At 44.5% G+C, this 21581-nt stretch overlaps 1 protein-coding gene across 5 annotated transcripts in view; it reads left to right on the top strand.

Moving 5' to 3' along the window:
- LOC147422848 (diacylglycerol kinase 1-like) overlaps positions 1 to 21581 on the top strand; it is an 87294-nt gene that overhangs the window by 40310 nt on the left and 25403 nt on the right. For all 5 annotated transcript variants that reach the window (XM_086503833.1, XM_086503834.1, XM_086503832.1 and 2 more), the window contains 4 exons: positions 11761 to 11872; positions 11953 to 12001; positions 12627 to 12709; positions 12844 to 12911. In XM_086503833.1, coding sequence (XP_086359959.1) covers positions 11761 to 11872; positions 11953 to 12001; positions 12627 to 12709; positions 12844 to 12911 — 312 coding nt within the window. The remainder of the gene's footprint in view (positions 1 to 11760; positions 11873 to 11952; positions 12002 to 12626; positions 12710 to 12843; positions 12912 to 21581) is intronic.

Raw genomic sequence — 21581 nt, 5'->3', positions numbered from 1 at the left:
ACGATGCGGCGACGGCGCGTTGAGAACGCAGATGCTGAAATCTGCCTTTTTTGGGCTGAATCTGCAAACGTTGGCTGATCTGATCGTGCGGCGAGGATCTGCTGAGGGAAGGTGAGATCTGCAAGGTTTGGAGGACTGTGCTGCGGATTCTATACGCTGAAAATGCAAAACGCTGATGCAAATCTGGTACTTGTCGCCGAGGAACTGCAAAACGCTAGGTTGAATTGCTGTCCAAAAACGCTAGGGCTGATCTGATGTGTGCAGCAAAAACGCTAGGGGCTCTGTTGTTGCTAGGCCCCGATTAGGAACTGCAAAATGCTGGGGGCTGATGTGCATTTGCTGAGGAAACGTTGGCTGGTCTTGGTGGCTTGAAAACGCTAGGAAATTGCCCTACCCAGTTTCCCACCAAAGTCACTTATTAATAATAAGTGAAAAATGGCTAAAATAGGTTTTGTGCATTGTAAAATGCTCCTGATGAAATCTGATGGTATTGCTGATGATCATGTTGTGTGCAACCAGAGGATATGCATCTACTCTAAGTGCCTGGACATGCACGGTCTGCGAACAGACTCACAAAAGTCCCAGAACACTTCCTAAGCTAGGCTGATTGAACCCTTGTCATGAAGTAGCTTGTCCACATGCACATAGGGTTAGATGTGCACATGACTATACATGCCTTCTGTCATATGTAAATATTGTAGATAGCTCTGCTCCACTCCAAACAAATGTGTGCTAGGGACTCATTTGGTTACCTGGTTCGGTGTCTCGAACTAAGCTATAAACCAGCCTCTTTCCATAGGAGAGACATCCGCAATCCCGATATAATACTTGCCAAGCAGAGGCCCTCAGGTAGTCTCTAGCTATCTTTCTAACTGTGTCTAACCAACCATCTTGCAAACCAACAAGTAAGCCTCCAATCAAGTCAGTGAATAATGGGTCATACGAAGATTTTTTGAAGATGATTTGATGTTGGCAGCTGAACTGCCGAACTCTAAAAAAGCACCAAAAACTAAGGACATTATTGAGTTACTCAATGACCGAGACCCTCCTAGGCCAATCATCACCAGCTGAACATCAATGTCTTCGCAACAGAAGACCTTTCATTGTCAAACAATAAGGAAAGCATAGCACTGAAGCCAGAACGAGGAAAATTCGTTTTGAGGAAGGTGTGCCACTACATGTGACTGTTACAATGGTGTTGAAGGAGAGAGATCCTTTACTCGCAACCAAAGCAGGTCAAAACTCACCTCTTCTCATCACCACATAGAGCATGCACACTTCGTCAGAAGTAGCCACTTCACAACTAGTTGTTGCCAAAGGGATGCAAGGAATAAATTTGGAGTACACCATGTGTAATTACTTAGTCTACAACTGAACTGCTATTTTCTAACAATGAAAAAAAACGATTTTAATGATTTTTAAGACTTAATGTGCACATATGAATTAATGCATTCATAGTTACGGGACTAGACGTACGGAGTTTATGACCGTTATGAATTTTCTCGTCGTCTAGGCAATGCTGAATAACTGGACATAGAACAGAGCGTGCCAGAATGACAAAGCACATAAATGAAGATGGGTTTCTAAGAACACCAAGTGCATTCTCGGTCAGAAATAAATTAATATGTTGTAAGGTGCAGCAGAATGAATGTTGAACTTTGCTCAAGATGAGTGCTCCGAACTGTGCTCAAGGGTTTTTTGTACTTAAGGAAGGGAGAGCCTTCTGTTCCTTTAGTGAGAGAGTGCAATGGACACAAACAAAGTGGATGAACACTGTGAATGAAAGTACAGAGACAGAGATAGAGAGAGAAGAGAATACGACACCAGAAAGTTGTCAAACCCTCCTCCGAAGGCCCCACTCTCTATGGCGAGAGCGGTCTACTTATGATTGCACAAATCTCTACAATGCTTGGACTTGCCGACGATGTCGACGACGATGAGGACGACGACGGTACGGGCTGAAATCTGGAAATGCTAAGGGGCTGAAATCTGGAAATCTTTATCTGCTGAATTCTGACTCTATGTCGATGATGACGATGCGACGACGATGCGCTGAAAACGCAGATGCTGAAATCTGCGTTTTCCGGGCTGAAACTGCAAACTTTCTGACCGTGTGGCGAGGATCTGCTGTTGCGGGAAGGTGAGATCTGCGAGGTTTTGGGGTTCTACTGCGGGTATTGAATGCTGAAAACTGAAAATGCTGGTGTTCTTTGATGTTCCGTCGCGGTGAATCTGCAAAACGCTGAAGTGTGATGCTGATGCAAAAACGCTAGGAGCTGAGTTTAGCTGCGGGGGAAAATCCACTAATGCTAGGGCTGATCTGCTGTCATCAAGTGGTTCTGCTGTGTTTGCGAATGCCGAAGCTCCTCTGCAGTGCAAAATCGCCAAGGCTGATCTGTCTTGCAAAAACGCTAGCTTGATGCTGAGTTGCAAAAACACTAGGTCATGCTGTTGGGGGTCCTGCTGAGAAGGTGCCTGCTGAGCGGTGCTCCTGCTGCCTCTTCTGCCAAAAAGTGCTAGCGCTTTATATACAAACTTAGTAAATTTGCCCTACCTAGTTCCCAACAAAAGTCACTTAAAAATAATAAGTGAAAGATGTCAAAAATAGGGAAAATAGGTTAAATGCACTGGAAAATTCCCCTAATGGATTCTAATGGTAATGCTGATGATCATGCTGTGTGCAACCAGAGGATATGCATCTACTCTAAGTGTTTGGGCATGCACGGTCTAGGAACAGACTCACAAAAGTGCCAGATCTCTTCCTATTCTAGACTGACTTGACTGAACTGAACCCTGGTCATGCTGTAGCTTGTCCACGGACACATAGGGTTGGATGTGTCACGTGATATCCCCTCCTTTTCAAAGTGAGGTACTCGTACCGAACTGCATGGCGTCGATGGTGATCGCCAATAGCATCCGGAATCCTGGGAAGGACTCTTCGCAGGCCCGCTCTGAGGTGTGGGTCTTGCGATACGTGAACTTCATAAAGGTCTGCAATGCTTGCTTCTTTGGGCGGCGTCGAAAGCGACACAAAATCATATGTAGCTCCTTCGATGCTGCAACTTTGTCTGGAGTCATGCGTCGTCCTTCTTCAAGAATCTCCATGATCGAAAATTCCTGAATCCACTTCCAACACAAAAACATGAACATACCTATTCCATGTAAAGTGATTGGAAAAAAGCTCGTCTTCCTCAAAGACTGTGCATGCAATGTAGATGAACAAATAAACAGAGTGCCAAACCGTTCACCACACACACGCAAACAATGAGATTGAATCTTGTCTTTCTGATCTACATCAATCAACTGTGGAAATGCCCATGCTTGGTGCTCATACTTGCTTGTGCTCTTTCTACAACTGTGTCGTGCTAAGGAAGAGACCTGGAATGTGACTTCCTGGAATGTTGTGGACCTCGACTTGAAAGCCAAGATCGATTCTTTGTGATTGATCGAATCTACAACGAGGTTAGCTTCGCTAGAAAAAGCATCAACTAAACCATCATCCTTATGAACAATCACATCTTGATCATACAAATCATCATGCTTGTGAGAAATCACATTGTGATCATCATGCAAATCATCATGCTTGTCAGTGTCATCCAAATCATCATGCTCATCATTATCATTCAAATCATCATTCTTATCAGCAAATCCTGTGTATCATGCTTTGGAGAAGACGAGACCGAGAGTGTCTCCTTCTCCTGAATCCGTTCAATCTTCGCCTGCACATTAGAAATGAGAGATGGAGAATGAACAACTTGCTCTCCACAAATGACAATGGGAGAGTCACTTTTGGCATTGAAAGTTAATGTATTTTCCGCCCAATCAATGAGAGGGTTATGCTCACGAAACCATCGAATGCCCAAAATCATATCACATGCTGAGAGAGGAGAGACAAAAAATTTTCTACGGAAAGCAGCTTGTTGAACTGTAAACAACACATCAAGGCACTCTTTCGTGATGAGAGAGTCTGTCACGTGACACATCCCAACCCTATGTGTCCGTGGACAAGCTACACCACAGCAGGGTTCAGTCAGTTCAGTCAAGTCTAGATTAGCAGTGATATGGTACTTTTGTGAGTATATTCGTAGACCGTGCATGTCTAGTCACTTAGCATAGATGCATATCCTCCGGTTGCACACAGCATGATCATCGGAATTCCCATCAGAATCCATTAGCATCAGTTAGGGGAATTTTCCAGTGCATTTAGCCTATTTTCCTATTTATTGGTATTTTCACTCATTATTTTTAAGGGACTTTCCTACAAAAGTAGGTAGGGCAATTTTGCTAAGTTTCTATATAAGCAAACCCAAGTTAGCACTAAATGGAAGAAGAGGCAGTAGGAGCTTCCCGCTCAACAGGCAACTTCTCAGCAGTACCCCCCTTATGACCCCGCGCCATCCTCCCACTCCTCTTAGCGTTTTCAATCCACAGCAGAACCTCAGCTTCATTAGCGTTTTCAGCCTTGGAATACCTGCAGATCCCAACGTCTCCAGCCTTGGAATACCTGCAGATCCCAGCGTTTTCAGCAAACCCTAAAAACGCAGCAAACCCTAAAAAAACCAGCGTTTTTGGATCAGAAATTCAGCAGTCGAAACGCAGGTTTTCAGCCTTAGCAAAGGTAGCAGATCAGCCAAAAAAGGTTGCAGATGGTTCCCCATTTTCAGCCATAAGAACACAGCCAAAAAAGTCATTTTCAACCACCGAAACAGTCCCGAAATTCAGCGATTAGAAGATCTCAGATTTCAGCCATCGTCGTCGTCATCGGCATAGACCAAGTTGCATAGTCCATTGCATTCGCATTGTACACCTTTGTGCAATCAAAGTAGACCACTCTCGCCGACGAGAGTGGGGCCTTCGGAGGAGGGTTTTACAACCTCTCGGTGTCGCATCTCTTCTCTCTCCTTCTCTCAGTCTCAGTCACTTGCACGCACAATCCACTCACTTTGTTCGTGACCAGAGCACTCTACAAGACGGAAAGCTCTCTCTCTTTCCCTAAAGAACTAAAAGGAACCTTGAGCAATAAAGATCACTAATCTTGAGAAAAAACAACATTCATTCCGCTGCACCTAACAGAGTCCATACCGGGAGCGAAGCCAGAGACCTTGAGAGGAGATTTTTGACTAACCTCTAGGCGGGCTCTCTCAACAAGAGAGGGACTGATCACATCATGCATACTGCCTGGGTCAAACAATATGACAAAACGCTGTTCCGTCATATGACCATAACATTTAATGAGAGACTCATCAATGGGAGGGTCATGAGAAACTTGGGGCACATTCGTGTTGTCATTTATTGCATTGACAAGAGGAAGTGGGTTCAGTGGATTCTTTAGATTCATTTGATTCAAGCTTAGGACATGTTCTTTTTACGTGACCCTTAATGTGACAATGAAAACAACGACCTTCCTTAGAATAAGTGCTTTGCTCTTCCGACGTGATGTATCCTCCTAAAATTCCTTGTGCTACCTTTTCATATGGAGTGAGCTTAGGTTTAGCAATTGTGTTAGCTTTACCCTTAGGTTTGTTTTGAGAGTTCTTTTCTGTGAGACTATTGGAAGATTGGTTAGAAGAGTTACCGTTCTTACCATTCTTACCGTTCTGAAGGTTCTAAGAAGTCTGAGAGGTACTTGTCGAAGTCTTGTTTTCCTTAGGCTTTCCCTTATTATGCTTCATCTCCTGTGCGAGAGCAATCGCTACCGCCTTGTTGAGATCGATTGGATTGAGCATCTCGACATCATACTTGATATACTCGTCCAATCCATAAAGGAATGCCTCTTTGTGCTCATCATCCGACTTGCGTAATTGGGTGCCTAGCTGCAAAACACGATTAGAGAAAGACATAACTGGCATGCCATTTTGCTTGAGAGCGTGCCAATCGTCCTACAATCGTGCAAGGTATTGATGTGGCATACCGCACCTTGAGCTCGTCTTGGAAATCAGCCGAATTAAAGGAAAGGGGTGTGAATTCGTCGGCTTCCTCTAGGTGCGTGGCTAACTGTGCCTCTTGCCATGCATGGTACCAATTGATGGCATCATCGGCAAGGTACATAGCTGCCGTCAAAACCTTGCTATTTCCTGTCTTCTTAGTTGTTGCAAAATAACCATTAAATTGATTCAACCAAGAATGAATAACCGTAGCATCCATCTTACCATCATACTTACTGAAAGTCAACTTCTGTGTGACTGGGTTGTTGGAGTTCGAATCTCTGCTTGTGCCACTTGAGGAACTACCTGGTTCGGACTTTGAGGCAAGAACCTGTCGAACCAATTCTTAAGTGCGGAGGTCCCTCTGAACCTCACGATCGGCCTCCAAGGCCGCTCGTCTTGCTTTGGCTTCCAAGCGCGTTTGCTCACGCTCACGCTCAATAGCCGCCTTTCTGTCTTCTTTTCTTTCTTTTCATTCATCGCGCTTGCGTTCCAAGGCAATGCGAGTCGGTTCTTGTCGTAGGGGGAGGGTCAGGAAAACCTCCATGGTGAGGAAATTCCTCTTCACTACTTTCATGCCTATCACCTCCATGCGAAGTATCCATTCCGCTTTGGATGATGACTATGCAATGTGATCTTTGGTTCTTAAGTTCACAAGGAACTTGGGTTCTTGTGGGTCTTGGGTTCTTGGGTTCTTGGGTTCTTGGGGGTCTTGAGTTCTTGAGGTTCTTGAGGGTCTTGAAGAATGATCTTCTCTTCACTTGAGTTCTGCTCTTTTCCGCGGGCGCACCCCTCGGCGACCTTGCGCTCACACCAAGGTTGCTTTTTCCCACCTCACGTCGATTGGCCGGCCGCTAAGTGCACGGTCCGCTCTCAATTAGCGAAGAGGCACAGGGGGAGGCTGGACAAGCTCTTGTTTCTTGGGTTTCCTGTCACTATTCAAAAACACAATTAGGAATCGACACGCCCAAGTGAACTTGGGTTCCTGCGACCTCAACAAGCAAAAAAAATTCTGTGGTTATTTCCTTGAGTGATACAGAACATTGCCAAAGCTCTGATACCAATGTAAGGTGTAGCGGAATGAATGTTGAACTTTGCTCAAGATGAGTGCTCCGAACTGTGCTCAAGGGTTCCTTGTACTTACGGAAGGGAGAGCCTTGGATACAAACAAAGTGGATGAACAATGAATGAAAGTGCTGAGATTGAGAGATAGAGAGAGAAGAGAATACGACACTAGAAAGTTGTCAAACCCTCCTCCGAAGGTCGCTCTCTCTATGGCGAGAGCGGTCTACTTATGATTGCACAAATCTCTACAATGCTTGGACTTGCCGACGATGTCGACGACGATGAGACGTTTGAAATCTGGAAATGCTAAGGGGCTGAAATCTGCAAATCTTTATCTGCTGAATTCTGACTCTATGTCGATGACGATGTCGATGACGATGTCGATGACGATGATGTGACGACGACGACGCGCTCAAAAGGCAGATGCTGAAATCTGCGTTTTCCGGGATGAAACTGCAAACTTCGCGGGATCTGACCGTGCGGCGAGGATCTGCTGCGGGAAGGTGAGATTTGCGAGGTTTTGGGGTTCTACTACGGGTACTGAATGCTAAAAATTGAAAACGCTGGTGTTCCTTGATGTTCCGTCGCGGTGAATCTGCAAAACGTTAAAGTGTGATGCTGATGCAAAAACGCTAGGGACCGAGTTTAGCTACTGGGGAGAATCCACTAATACTAGGGCTGATCTGCTGTCATGAAGTGGTTCTGCTGTGTCTCCTAATGCCGAAGCTCCTCTGCAATGCAAAATCGCCAAGGTTGATTTGTCTTGCAAAAGCGCTAGCTTGATGCTGAGTTGCAAAAACGCTAGGTCATGCTGTTGGGGGTCCTGCTGAGAAGGTGCCTGTTGAGCGGTGCTCCTGCTGCCTCTTCTGCCAGAAAGTGCTAGCGCTAGGTTTTCTTATATACAAACTTAGTAAATTTGCCCTACCTAGTTCCCAACAAAAGTCACTTAAAAATAGTAAGTGAAAGATGTCAAAAATAGGGAAAATAGGTTAAATGCACTGGAAAATTCCTCTGATGGTAATGCTGATGATCGTGATGTGTGCAACTTGAGGATATGCATCTACTCTAAGTGTTTGGGCATGCACGGTCTGCGAACAGACTCACAAAAGTGCCAGATCACTTCCTATTCTAGACTGGCTTGACTGAACTGAACCTTGGTCAAGCTGTAGCTTGTCCACGGACACATAGGGTTGGATGTGTCACGTGACATATGTTAAGTTCCAGGGACGCTCAAGTAATATTTTAAGTATTTTTAAATGTTCATGTTTCCGTTATTTTATGCAGGAAATTACCAAGTAAAGTTCTCGGGGAAGTCTGTGAATTTAAATGCATGAAAATGTGATTCTAATGTATGTTTTTGTAGGGGGGGGGGGGGGGGGGGGGGGGGGGGGGGGGGGGGGGGGCGGGTCAAAAACCTTTTAAAAATGGGAATTTTTAAAAGGTTTTGGCCACTTAATGTGAAAGGGCCAAAGTTTAATTAAGGCCCAAAAATTAAAAACGTGGAGACTTTTCCAGAGCCAACGTGGGTTACTTTACGAGCACTTTCGTGGGCAATATGGAAGAATTTACACGCGTACACTAGGCAAAATTGATCGCCAGCACTCCCCCTTGCCTATTGAAGGTAAATTGCCACCCCTCATAGCATATAAAAATGTTTATGATTTTTAGATAGAGAGGGAGAAGAGAGAGAACAAATTGAAAATTGTTCTGCAGAAGTACATAGAGAAGGAACATGAGGGTGATGAGACCTCTCTCTCTCACACATAGACCTCATCCCTCTCTCTCTCTCTCTCTCGTGTTGCTGTCCGGAGCTGAAAGTTAAACGCAGCCGAAAGAGCATCGAAACAGTGATTTTCAGCCAAGAAGTTGTATGAAAATGAGCACCGGTTGTAGACCTACGAGCTGGAGAAAGCTATTATGTACAAGTAGAAGGGAAAAGGGTTCAGCCTATTGGGCTGCAGGTAAGTATATTTCAGCAAGCTCGTTGTTCCTTCAAGGGTATAGATGCATAAGCATAAGGAATTTTTCGCTGGGTTCGTAAGACCCTCAGAGCGGTAGGGACGCCAGTCCATAAGAATAAAAGGATTCATTAAGAGGTAAGCACCCTACTTCCTCTTAGATAGAAAGAATATAATTTCTTCCTCTCAGCAGAAGGATCAGAAACGGGAGGGATTCCTGGTTTATCTGCTTGTAATGAAAGATTCCCCATTAATAAAGATTATCTCTTTAGGTGGGGACCGGCCCATCTTCTGGTCCCCAGTGTGTTGTCTGTCTCTTGAGTATGGATTACATGTGCAATCTGAATTTCATTTAAGTGTTTACTAATTTAAATACGAACGCTTCCGTATTATGTGACACCATGTGCTCACTTTTGTCAATGACCAACAACTTCCCATATGAACTACGATCCTCTTGCCAACAATTCCTTTGTTGCTGCGGAGAAGGGGGGGGTGCGTTGGGATCCTGCAGGCTCTGGGATGCTTTAGTTGGCCATCAATAGGGAAATTGGGAATGCCATGGGTGGGTAGTTGGTGAGTAGTCTGAGCGGCAAACAACAGCAGGGGGTAGCCACTTCACAACTAGCTGTTTCAGAGGGCTACAAGGAATAAATTGGAGTACACCATGTGCTCACTTTTGTCAATGACCAACAACTCCCCATATGAACTACGATTGTCTTGCCAACAATTCCTTTGTTGCTGCGGAGAAGGGGGTGTTGGGAGCGTGCAGGCTCTTGGCTGCTTTAGTTGGCCATCAACACGTAAATTGGGAATGCCATGGGTGGGTAGTTGGTGAGCAGTCTGAGTGGCAAATAACAGCAGGGGGGTCCAAACGAAGAGGGGGTATAATTGGCGTGCAACACAAGCAGGAACAGGGCAGCAGCCAGGAACAATGGGAGGGCAGTGGCAAAGGCGAGGGTGGGTGCAGGAAAGCTATGGTGAGGGAAGGCATGCTGGGCAATGGCAGTACGGTACATGTAGCTCATATGCTCTCTCTCTCTCTCTCTCTCTCTCTCTCTCTCTCTCTCTCTCTCCACCCATGGCCAAAAAAAGCAACCTTCATGATCACGAACAAGCGGCTCTTCACCGTCCAGAAAGAGATGAAGGAATGTAGGAAGGAGATGGTGTTAAAAGTTATAGCATCTCAGGTAAATGGCCCAATGTGATCCCAATACTTATTTTGGATTTAGGTATTCTATTACTTATTTGTCAAAGTTCTAGGTAGGGGAATTTGTTGGGGGGTGTAGTTAAGGCCCCCAAGCTAATAGCCTAATATATAAGCAACACCTAGCCCCCATTGTATAATCACTAATTTATTACTGAGTTGGTTGGTTCAGTAGAGTCTCTCTCTCTTTTGCATTCTCTCTCGCATTGTATGCTTTTGCATCGTTGACTTTGACATGGTATCAAAGCACAAGGCTCGTGGATCTTGGGAGGAGATCGCCGCACGGAGAAAGGGGATTGATCGGCAACATCTTTGGGCTCCATCGGCATTTTCCAACAATGGCGTTTTGAGAGGTAGCAAGGAGAGGAGGCCAAATCCGAAGCTTCTTGTCTCGTATCGGCGTCGTGGCATTTTGAGACGCCATTGTTTGGCATAACTGCGTCGAGTACATTGCTTGACGAGATCCAATTCTGCCAAGCATTTTGAGATGCAAGCGGCCATGGGTATGCTTTTGCAGCGCAATTTGATGGCAACGTATTGAGACGCAAGGTGGAGGATCTCAACATTTTGAAATGCTTTTAGGAAGGGTAACAATTGTGCGTTGCTTGGTTAAAGTCTGGCCTCCAAAGATCAATATGAACCAAGAAGAACTATTGGCTATGGATAGTGGTTAGGCTTGCACCAAGTTAGTGGCCTCGGCAAAGGTGTGGCCTTGACAAAGGTAGGGAAAGTACATCAAAGTAATGATCTCAGATCTCCAAGCTCTTCTCTTACTATGGCATCCTTTTCTTTGCCTCTCTTCTTCTAGATCTCTCTGCATCTGATTTAACTCTCCAATGTATCCTTTTCTTTGCCTCTCTTCTCCTAGATCTCTCAGCATCTGATTTAACTTTGCTAGAAATATGTGCACCAGAAGACTCCCTCGGAGCCTCATGCCTCGCCTACACCTTTGTTTGGTCTTCATGCTCCCACAAGATGAAGAGTGTCCAGGAAACCCAGTGAAGAATACTCTCTTTCATATATCTCCCCCATTAATAGTAGGAAGATAGATGACCCGCAGCTCTAAGATGAGAGAGTGGTAGAGGTTAACTACATAGTGAGCTCTAGTTCCTTGCAGCACCTTGAAAGTGTTTGCAGCTCCATACTAGCACAAGGGTTCAGAACTTTCTGAGTCAACCATTTTCTTTAACCAATCTTTTGGGGAAAAGAATTATTCCATATGCAACTTCAAGTTTCTGTAGTTGTCTAAGAAAATACAGCTTACTTTACTGATAGATTTTTAAAAACCAATTATTGGTAGATTTTCAGAAACCAATTTGATTGGCTCATTCAAACAAATCGTGAATATTTGATTTTTTTGCAATATAGTAAGCGCATTGTCAATGTATCTAGTTTTAAAATGCTTAGATATTTAGTAGATTGTTTTGTGAAAGCGGAGAGCTTAAAAACCTCCTTATTTTTTAAGGACAGAGGTGCACTCGATTAAGCATGAGTTTAGAACAAACCTATATTGTGAAGAATAAAAATATGAGAAGCAAAACAAGGATGTCCAAGTTGATTTGTTTTAGAACTTGGTTAGTTGTGAAGGACATGCTCACTTGTCTTGCAGCTGGCATGTGGTTATGAAGATGGCAACTCCTTCTGGTTCTGTGGAACCAGTGAAACTTCCTCACTCGCTACATCCTTTTAACAAGGTTTCAGAATCAGATGTTTTACACGAGGTATTACATTCACAACTTCAGCTATTGGTAACTTTGTTTTCGTTATTTTGTTAGTTATAATGCTTATGTTTGTTTTGCAGGCTGGCTCTCAAACATTTCGTGGAGGTTTTTGGAACTACTTCAGTATTGGTAATTGTTTTCTTGAAACTGGTGGCTTTATTAAAGTCTGTTAATTTGCTTTATATACACAGTGCACACATAATAATGCACACACATACCCATGCACATATATTTTTAATTTCAATGTAATGCAAAGGGTATACGTATAGATGTTTTGTAATCGACTTGAACCAAGGCAGAGACCGACCGAGCAGTAGGGTTGTCTTGTAATCACATCAGTGGCTATCAGCTGCATATGGGTCCTTAGAATGCAAGACTGTAATCTAGATATTATTTAATAACAGTAGTGACTTTCAGTTCTCCTAGCTAAAGTAATCATATGAATCTTAAGGATGCAAGGAGATCAGCTTGGATTTGCAAGAATCTACATTGAGGTGGGAAATCCTTTTGCTCAATATATATATATATATATATATATATATATATATATATATATATATATATATATATGAATTTTTCTTTAACCCATCACGCCTTAAAACCCTTTTGTGATCCCTAGTGAACTTGACCTCCTGAGCGCAAAGAAACGCAAACTTTTGGGTTGTTCCAGGACAAGCTTTTACTTAAACACAAATATATGATGATACAAGTCCAAGCTGCTCATTTTTACTCAGTAGTTATGCAATGTTGGCAGGAATGGATGCTCAGGTTGCCTATGAGTTTCATCGAAGGCGACAACAGCACCCTGAGTTGTTCAAAAACCAACTTCTCAATCAGGTTAAGAATGCACATGTCTTTCCTAGTGATCTGGATCCTCTTGATGTTTTTTTTTTCATTATGAAACAAGCTGTTTTCTGACCTTTCACTAGTTTGCTGACTTTGTATCAGCAATGACTGCTTGTTTTATGCAGGGTGCCTATGCAATGATCGGTGTTACTCAAGGATGGTTTATGGCGAATTGTACACATCCGTCTTCAAAGCAAGTGCCTATACTTTTTTCTGTTCTCTCTTTGGCAAAGATTTGTGTTTGCATGCGCTCTTGCCCCCACGTGCATGAGTGTGCCCCACGGTGTCCGTTTTTTACGTTTGTGCATGTGCATGGGCGTGTTTTTGTACATAGGCACCCATGTCTGTGGTGAATGTGGTAGTTACAACCATTAATTTATGTTTGTTTGTGTCTGTATATGTGTGCTAACTCGTGTTTTTGTATGAACCTCAACATCCCCTTGCTTCCCCTTTTTCTTTACAACATAAATCTACAATGTCGGTCCAACACATGAGGGATGCATCTCATTTGGTCTTGTAACTTAAGAGGATGGATTCATAGAGAGACTTCATTTGGTCTTGTAACCTAAGAGGATGGATTCATAGAGAGACTTAGATACATGGAGGGCTTGTTACCACATGACTCCAAGACGGCGATTGGCCAGCTCAAGGTTTTGTCTCAAAGCATTTAGACTAGCAGAGCATTTCAGATCATTAGAGATGGGAGGATATGCAGATTATGAAGAGGGGGTGGACAGTGATGTCAAAGGTGCAACGGAAAAGGGTGAATCGGGTGATGATCTCGTATGTGAGCAAGCCTCCTCTCGTACCGGGCAGCCAATGTATCTCTGATCTATCGTAGACAGATCTTTTCAAACACGTCCTTCTATTGCGTACCGCCCACTTAACGGGAACTGATAGCAAATCTGCAAAACAACTTGCGGTAATGTTGGGGGGGGGGGGAGGGGGCAGAGGGAAGATGGAGCACTAGCAAGCGAGAGAGATCATTAGAGAAAAACGCCCTAGAGAGAGAAAGTGTCAGGCATATCAGGAGAGAGGAGCTCTTGGATACTGAGTTTGCAGACGACTTAGGCATGTATTTGGAGGGTCGAGAGGCCAACTCGCGTAGGTGTGAGTAGGCTCTTGAGGTGTTCTGTTGTGCGTCCGGGGCATTGGTCGACGGGAGGAAGACTGTGGCTTTGTGGGTTCGCTGTGATGCTATGCCTGATTGGTCGCCTAGAGAGGGTTTAAGGTGGATTCCCCCAGGGACACCCATACAATATTTTGGTTGTTAGATTGGTTTGGACTTGACCCAAGAGCAGCAAATTGCTCCTCTTCTCCTTTCCATTAGGAGGAAGCTGTGTCATTGGAGCTCAGCACGACTCTCTCTTGCTGGCACGATTGTGGTGGCCAACGATGTGCTTTTGGTTGTAGGAAATAGGGTTGCAGGAAAACACACACAACTTGGAGAAGATGAAGAAGCTCAAGGCACACAATAGAGAGTAGTACTACTTAGTGTGATATGGAAAGATAACTTAGCAAAAAAGGAAAAGAACATGAACGTTGATCTGCAAATTCCGAAAATTGCGTTGATTTTCGTAATTTGCACTCGTTGATTTTGGAAGTTTGCATCATGCTCTGATGAAACTTCGGCTCGCTAATGCTGCTCATGTTTCAGCCATAGTTACCAGGAACGCGGAACGGGAACGGCGATGGGCCTCCCTGTGGAACGGGGAATGGGAAGGGTTCCGTAATGAGAATGGCGCGGAAAGGGAGGCTAAAAGAACACCCAAATAATCCTATTTTTAGCGTTATGTGTTTGAATACAACTAGTACTAGAGTCCTTTGACTCTAATACGATTCGAAGGCCATTCAACCTTATTATGACTTGATTGGGATGTGGGGCGCCGTGGCCATGGATGATGGTACATATACAACATTGAACAAACACAATTCCCATACACAATAACACATGTAATTACAGATTAGAGCTCTCAAATAATCGCAAGAGTAGAAGTCAGAGATAACATTTTTCGCTTAATTCTGGCTAACAAGGCCCGCCAAGGCGCTACAAAAAAACCAAAGGTGACATATACCATAACGAGAGTCGATACTACAAGGGGGCCAAACCAGTGACCACAATACCAAATGTCACGTGACACATCCAACCCTATGTATCCGTGGACAAGCTACAGCATGATCAGGGTTCAGTCAGTCTACATTAGAAGCGATCTGGCACTTTTGTGAGTCTATTCGTAGACCGTGCATGCCCAGACACTTAGTGTAGATGCATATCCTCTGGTTGTACACAGCATGATCATAAGCATTCCCATCAGAATCCTTCTGAATTAGTTAGGGGAATTTTCCAGTGCATTTAGCCTATTTTACCTATTTTTGACATTTTTCACTTATTATTTTTAAGTGACTTTTATTGGAAAGTAGGTAAGGCAAATTGAGTAAGTTTGTATATAAGCAAAGCTAAACTAGCACTAAATGGTAGAAGAGGCAATAGGAGCCAAGCTCAATAGGCAACTTCTCAGCAAGACCCCTTAGCGGTTTCCCCCTCCAAGCAAGAAGAACCATCCCTCTAGCGTTTTCTCCATCAAGCACCCTCGTCTAGATGTGCATCAGCATTGCGTTTTCAGCATTTGGATCATCGCCGGAAAGCCCCTTGCCTTAGCGTTTTTGCATCAGCAGATCCTTGCCGCAATCAAGCCTAAGCCTAGCGTTTTGCATTAGCATCATCGCCACACTTAGACCCCAGCATAGCTAGCGTTTTTGTACAAGCTACAATCCTAGCGTTTTGGATCCCAGCGTTTGCAGATTTGCAGCGTTTTCAGCCACAGCAATGCAACGTTTTCAGGAATGAAGAAACTGCAAAGTTCAACCCCGAAGAAAGTAGCAGATTCAGCCCGGAAAGACCATCAGTTTTCAGCCTAAAGAAACCTCAGATTTCAGCCCATAGCGTTTTTGGACAGCAGATAAAAGATTGCAGATTTAAGCCCTTAGGTCGGCCTCGCCATCACCGTCGTCATCGCCGACATAGCCTAGACTTGCATCAATCACATGCATTCAGTTTGTACCAGTTTGTGCAATCATAAGTAGACCACTCTCGTCGACGAGAGTGGGGCCTTTGGAGGAGGGTTTTACGTCGTCTCTGGTGTCGTATTCTCTTCTCTATCTCTCAGTCTCATACACTTGCACGCACAGTGTCCATTCACTTTGTTTGTGATCATAGCATTCTCTCATTAAGAACGGAAGGCTCTACCTTCCATAAGAACAAAAGGAACCTTGAGCACAGTTCGGAGCACTCATCTTGAGCAAAGCGCAAACATTCATTCTACTGCACCTTACATTGGTATCAGAGCTTTGAAAGTTTTCTGTATCACTCAAGGAAAGAACCACAAGAACCACATATTTTTTTTGCTTGTTGCGGTCGCACGTAACCCAAGTCAACTTGGGCGTGTGGATTCCTAATCGTGTTTTTGAAGAGTGACAGGAATCCCAGGAAAGAAGGGCTTGTCTAGCCTCCCCTTGTGTCTCTTTTCACTCATTGAGAGCGGACCGTGCACTTAGCGGCCGGCCAATCGACGTGAGGTGGGAAAAAGCAACCTTGGTGTGAGCGCAAGGCTGCCAAGGGGTGGGTCCGCGGAAAAGAGTAGAACTCGGGTGAAGAGAAGATCCTTCTCTAACGAACCTCAAGAACCTCAGGACCGGCAAAAACCTCAAGAACTCAAGAACCCCAAGAACCAAGACCCCCAAGAACCCAAGTTCCTCGTGAACTTAAGAACCCAAGACCACAAGAACCCACAAGAACCCACGACTTCAGTGGATGGTCATCACTTGAAACGGAATGGATACTTCGCTTGGAGGTGATGAGCATGAGAGAGGCGAAGAAGAATTTTCCCCACCAGGAGGTTTTTCCGACCCTCCATCTTCTCCATCTATGCCAAGGATTGCACTAACTCCCATGGAGGAGTTGACGCAGTTGTTTATGGACAACAAGTTCGAATGCGAAGCACGAAAAGCAGACAGAAAGGCCTACGAAGAAGAAATGGCAGGCATAGATCGTGAATACGAAGAAAGCATGGCAACCATAGAGTGTAAGTACGACTTGGAAGACAAAGAAAGTCAAGCCAAATTTGATCGCGAGAACAAAGCCATAAGAGAAAAGAGCGACCAACACATGAAAGAATTCTTGCGACTCTTTTCTCAAGTTCAGGCACAGATGCAAGAGATTAGAGAAAAGGAGACTCTCTCAGTCTCTTCTTTTCCAAAGCAAGACACACATGGTTTGCATGATCATTTGAATGACAATGATGTGCATGATGATTTGAATGATAATGATGAGCATGATGATTTGGTTGACAATGACAAGCATGATGAATTGCATGATCAAGATGTGATTTCTCACAAGCATGATGATTTGCATGAAGATGATGTGATTGTTCACAAGGATGATGTGTTAGTGGATGCTTTTTCTAGCGAAGCTAACCTCGTTGCAGATTTGATCAATCACGAAGAATCGATCTTGGCTCTCGAGCCTAGGTCCAAAGAACCCTTACAAGAAGTATTATGTGTTCGCATGATTGATACGCACGCATTGTTCGAGTGTTTCATTCGTGATCGCTTCTTGTATTTTAGTCAGCGTCTTTATGTGATCCCTTTTCCTAGGCATGACATATTGTACGTTGAGTACGTTTCACTCATGAATGAGCACGAATGTATGCGGATTGTTCATGAAAAGCTGAAAAGTATGCATTCAAGGGCGTCACATTCCATGTCTCTTCCTTGGCATGACACAATTGTCGAAAGAGCACATGAAAGTATGAGCACCAAGCATGGCATTTCCGTAGTGAATTGCCACATTTGATTGTTCTAGATCATAAGAGAAAGATTCGATCTCATTGTTTGCATGTGTTTGATGAACGGTTTGTCACTCCGTCCCTATGTTTATCTACATTGCATACAAAGTCTTTAGAGAAGACAAGATTTTTTCCAGTCACTTTACATGGAATAGGTATGTTCATGTTTTTGTGTTTTAAGTGGTTTCAGGAATTTTCAGCCGTGGAGATTCTTGAAGAAGGAAGAAGAACGACTCTAGACGAAGTTGAAGCATCGAAGGAGCCATAGAAGACTTTGTGTCGCTTTCGGCGCGACCCAAAGAAGTAAGCGTTGCAGACCTTTATGAAGTTCAAGTACCGCACGACCCACACATAAGAGTGGGCCGGCGAAGAGTCCCTTCCAGGATTCCGGATGCTATTGGCAATCTCCCTCGACGCCATACTGTTGGGTACCAGTACCTCACTTTGAAAAGGAGGGGATGTCACGTGACACATCCAACCCTATGTGTCCGTGGACAAGCTACAACATGATCAGGGTTCAGTCAGTCCAGTCAGTTTAGATTAGAAGTAATCTGGCACTTTTGTGAGTCTATTCGTAGATTGTGCATGCCCAGACACTTAGTGTAGATGCATATCCTCTGGTTGTACACAGCATGATCATAAGCATTCCCATTAGAATCCATCTGAATCAGTTAGGGGAATTTTCCAGTGCATTTAGCCTATTTTACCTATTTTTGACATTTTTCACGTATTATTTTTAAGTGACTTTTGTTGGAAAGTAGGTAGGGCAAATTGAGTAAGTTTGTATATAAGCAAACTTAGACTAGCACTAAATGGCAGAAGAGGCAACTGGAGCCAAGCTCAATAGGCAACTTCTCAGCAAGACCCCTTAGCGGTTTCCCCCTCCAAGCAAGAAGAACCATCCCTCTAGCATTTTCTGCATCAAGCACCCTCGCCTAGATCTGCGTCAGCATTGCGTTTTCAGCATTTGGATCATCGCCGGAAAGCCCCTTGCCTTAGCGTTTTTGCATCAGCAGATCCTTGCCACAATCAAGCCTAAGCCTAGCGTTTTGCATTAGCATCATCGCCACACACGGACCCCAGCATAGCTAGCGTTTTTGTACAAGCTACAACCCTAGCGTTTTGGATCCCAGCGTTAGCAGATTTGGAGCGTTTTCAGCCACAGCAATGCAGCGTTTTCAGCAATGAAGAAACTGCAAGTTCAGCCCCGAAGAAAGTAGCAGATTCAGCCCGGAAAGACCATCAGTTTTCAGCCTAAAGAAACCTCAGATTTCAGCCCATAGCGTTTTTGGACAGCAGATAAAAGATTGCAGATTTCAGCCCTTAGGTCAGCCTCGCCATCACCGTCGTCATTGCCGACATAGCCTAGGCTTGCATCAATCACATGCATTCAGTTTGCACCAGTTTGTGCAATCATAAGTAGACCACTCTCGCCGACGAGAGTGGGGCCTTTGGAGAAGGGTTTTACAACGTCTCTGGTGTCGTATTCTCTTCTCTATCTCTCAGTCTCATACACTTGCACGCATAGTGTCCATTCACTTTGTTTGTGATCATAGCATTCTCTTATTAAGAACGGAAGGCTCTACCTTCCATAAGAACAAAAGGAACCTTGAGCACAGTTCAGAGCACTCATCTTGAGCAAAGTGCAAACAAATTTGAGCTGCAAAGACAAGACCATTTTCCTTCTCCACTCCAAGCCGGTTCCTGTTCTTGGAAGCAATGTGGCTAAAGGTACTGCACAATCGCTCCAAGCATGAGGTACTAACTGATTGGCTGAGAATATGGATTGCCAATCTCTGAAGCTCAGGGCCATCATAGCCATAGTCCTCCCACCATAGCATTGAACATATCCTCTTGCGATCCATCTGAAGATGTGGACTGCCAAATGATCCCGCATCTCTGTGTACTGTCTCAACTGAACTCTGACAATGCGTCGCATATCTCTATCTAGAACCATCTTGTTTAAGATCTCTGTAAATTGGTTCATGACTTCTCTATCTGTCTCTTGCCCTGTACCTTACGCTGGAACTCTGAATTCACCATGTACGCTGCCCTGTGTAAAGTAGAGGCATATGAATTTTACCTCGAGCTGCAAAGCGCATGGATCTCCTCATATCGCTCTGCGTTCGGCTGAAGCTGCTCGATCATGCGGTCCATTGCCTCATAAATCTTGCCAATGCAAGGATCCATGCCATCCAGAACTCGAAGCAAATGAACCACCGGTTTTACCTGTGCGTCTAGACTCTTGAGCTCCTTCCAGAACTCAAGATCCTCTGCCTTATCCTTGCACAAAATCCCTACAACTGTCTTTGCATAAGGGGAGGTGGTGAACTCATCACTAATGAAGACATGCCGGACCACATTTTGACATTTTGACATTTTGGCACAAGAAGAAAGTTGAATGCGAAGTGGGTGTCTGAATACTTTAGAAGCACTTTGCCACCCGACAAAGTACATCTCTCCACTTGAGTATTTGACGAGGCCATGGATAGATCTCTTCCTTGCATCGCTCCACCCGTCGACAATGAGGGAAACGCCATGTTTTGACCAAAGCCGTTGAATATTGAGTGTTGCTTGCGTCACGATAGCGTTCTCTCGATCGAGCAAAGTGGTTAGGAGAGCCTCTGAAGATGGCGGCACATAACCGGTGTCATTCTCTCCTATCCTTTGTACCATAACTTTTCAATACTCCGACCTATTTCAATCAAAGTTCAAACATAGAAGAGGTGAGTATCAAAAAGGTGGAAACGACGATAACATCGAAAATGAGAGAGAAGATTGATAAATCATAAAACATACCTCGCCGTGACAAATGGGATATGGTCGTGATAGAAGAATCGGGCCATGGTCGCATCCATCTCTTTCTCTTCTTTGGGTCCCAAGAGGTGGCAAGGGTCCTTTGGCGACGAATCGGACCCGATGAAGATCCACCGGCACTGGCACCGGGTAGAGAAGAAGAAGGGAAAATGAGGGTCTTTGGGTCGATACCTTTGCGTGCGGGTTTGGCTTAATGGTTGAATTGCCGATCCTTTTCCTCGAGCTCCTTTCTCTTCTCGATGTTGGAGCAAAATCGCATCTCATGTCCCGGCACTCGAAGAAAGTGTGCCCTCACTTTGTCATGCCCCCCCCACGATAGAGAGCTTGAGAGAGGCTTCAGTTCTTGAGAAGTTGAGAGTCGAGCCCAAGGGGGGGAGAGAGCTTGAGCCGTGAAGCCTTGAGAGCAAGAGAGAGCTTGAGAGCCTTGAAGGCTTGAGGCTTCAGAGCTTGAAAGCAAGAGAGAGCTTGGTAGCTTGGTAGGTTGAGAGCTTGAGGCTTGAGAGCTTGAGAGCACCAGACAGAGCCTTGAGAAGTTGATTCAACTTGAGAGCAAGAGAGAGCTTGAGAGCTTGGTAGCTTCGTGAAGGAAAGGGGTGAGGGTGTGGCACAATATATAGGGAAACCTTGTGAGCCGTTTTTTTTAATTCTTCCCGTTTATGGCCAACGGTCATAAACGAACAGAATTAAAAAGACGGCTCAAAAGGTTTCCCTATATATTGTGCCACCCCCTGTCACCAGCGTGTGACTACTATCTATCCTTTTTGTTGTTTTCTTTCTTATTATCTATTTACTTTCACTTTTTGGAAACACCCCTCGGGAAATCTAACTGCCCTGCATTGCATAGCTAGTGTGGAACTGTACAGAGGGAGTCCAAGCCTGAGGGCAAGAGAGCACTAAGGTTGGACAAGGACTATGGTTAGCCAAGTGGGGTCATTGACTAGCCAAAGTGGAATCCTTTGCTACAGAGGCTACATTTCAGTTCTGGATGTGGCCACAGTGTACAAAGAGGGTCGGATGACCTAGAAAGATACAATGGCAGCATCTCCTAAAATTTAGGGAACTGCTATTTTGGGACCTGAAAATGTGTTGACGTCATTACCTCCGGAATGACAAGGGGAACATTTTCTTACTCTGTCGTGAAGTCAACTGGGCAACCGGTTGGGATATTTTTAGACGGCAACCCCGAAACGGGAAAATGCTTA

Source organism: Adiantum capillus-veneris, chromosome 27, assembly GCF_014529385.1.
Source record: "Adiantum capillus-veneris isolate H3 chromosome 27, ASM1452938v2, whole genome shotgun sequence".
In the NCBI taxonomy this organism is placed as follows: Eukaryota; Viridiplantae; Streptophyta; class Polypodiopsida; order Polypodiales; family Pteridaceae; genus Adiantum; species Adiantum capillus-veneris.
The sequence above is the reverse complement of the archived record's forward strand: the minus strand, read 5'-3'. Positions and strand labels throughout refer to the sequence as shown.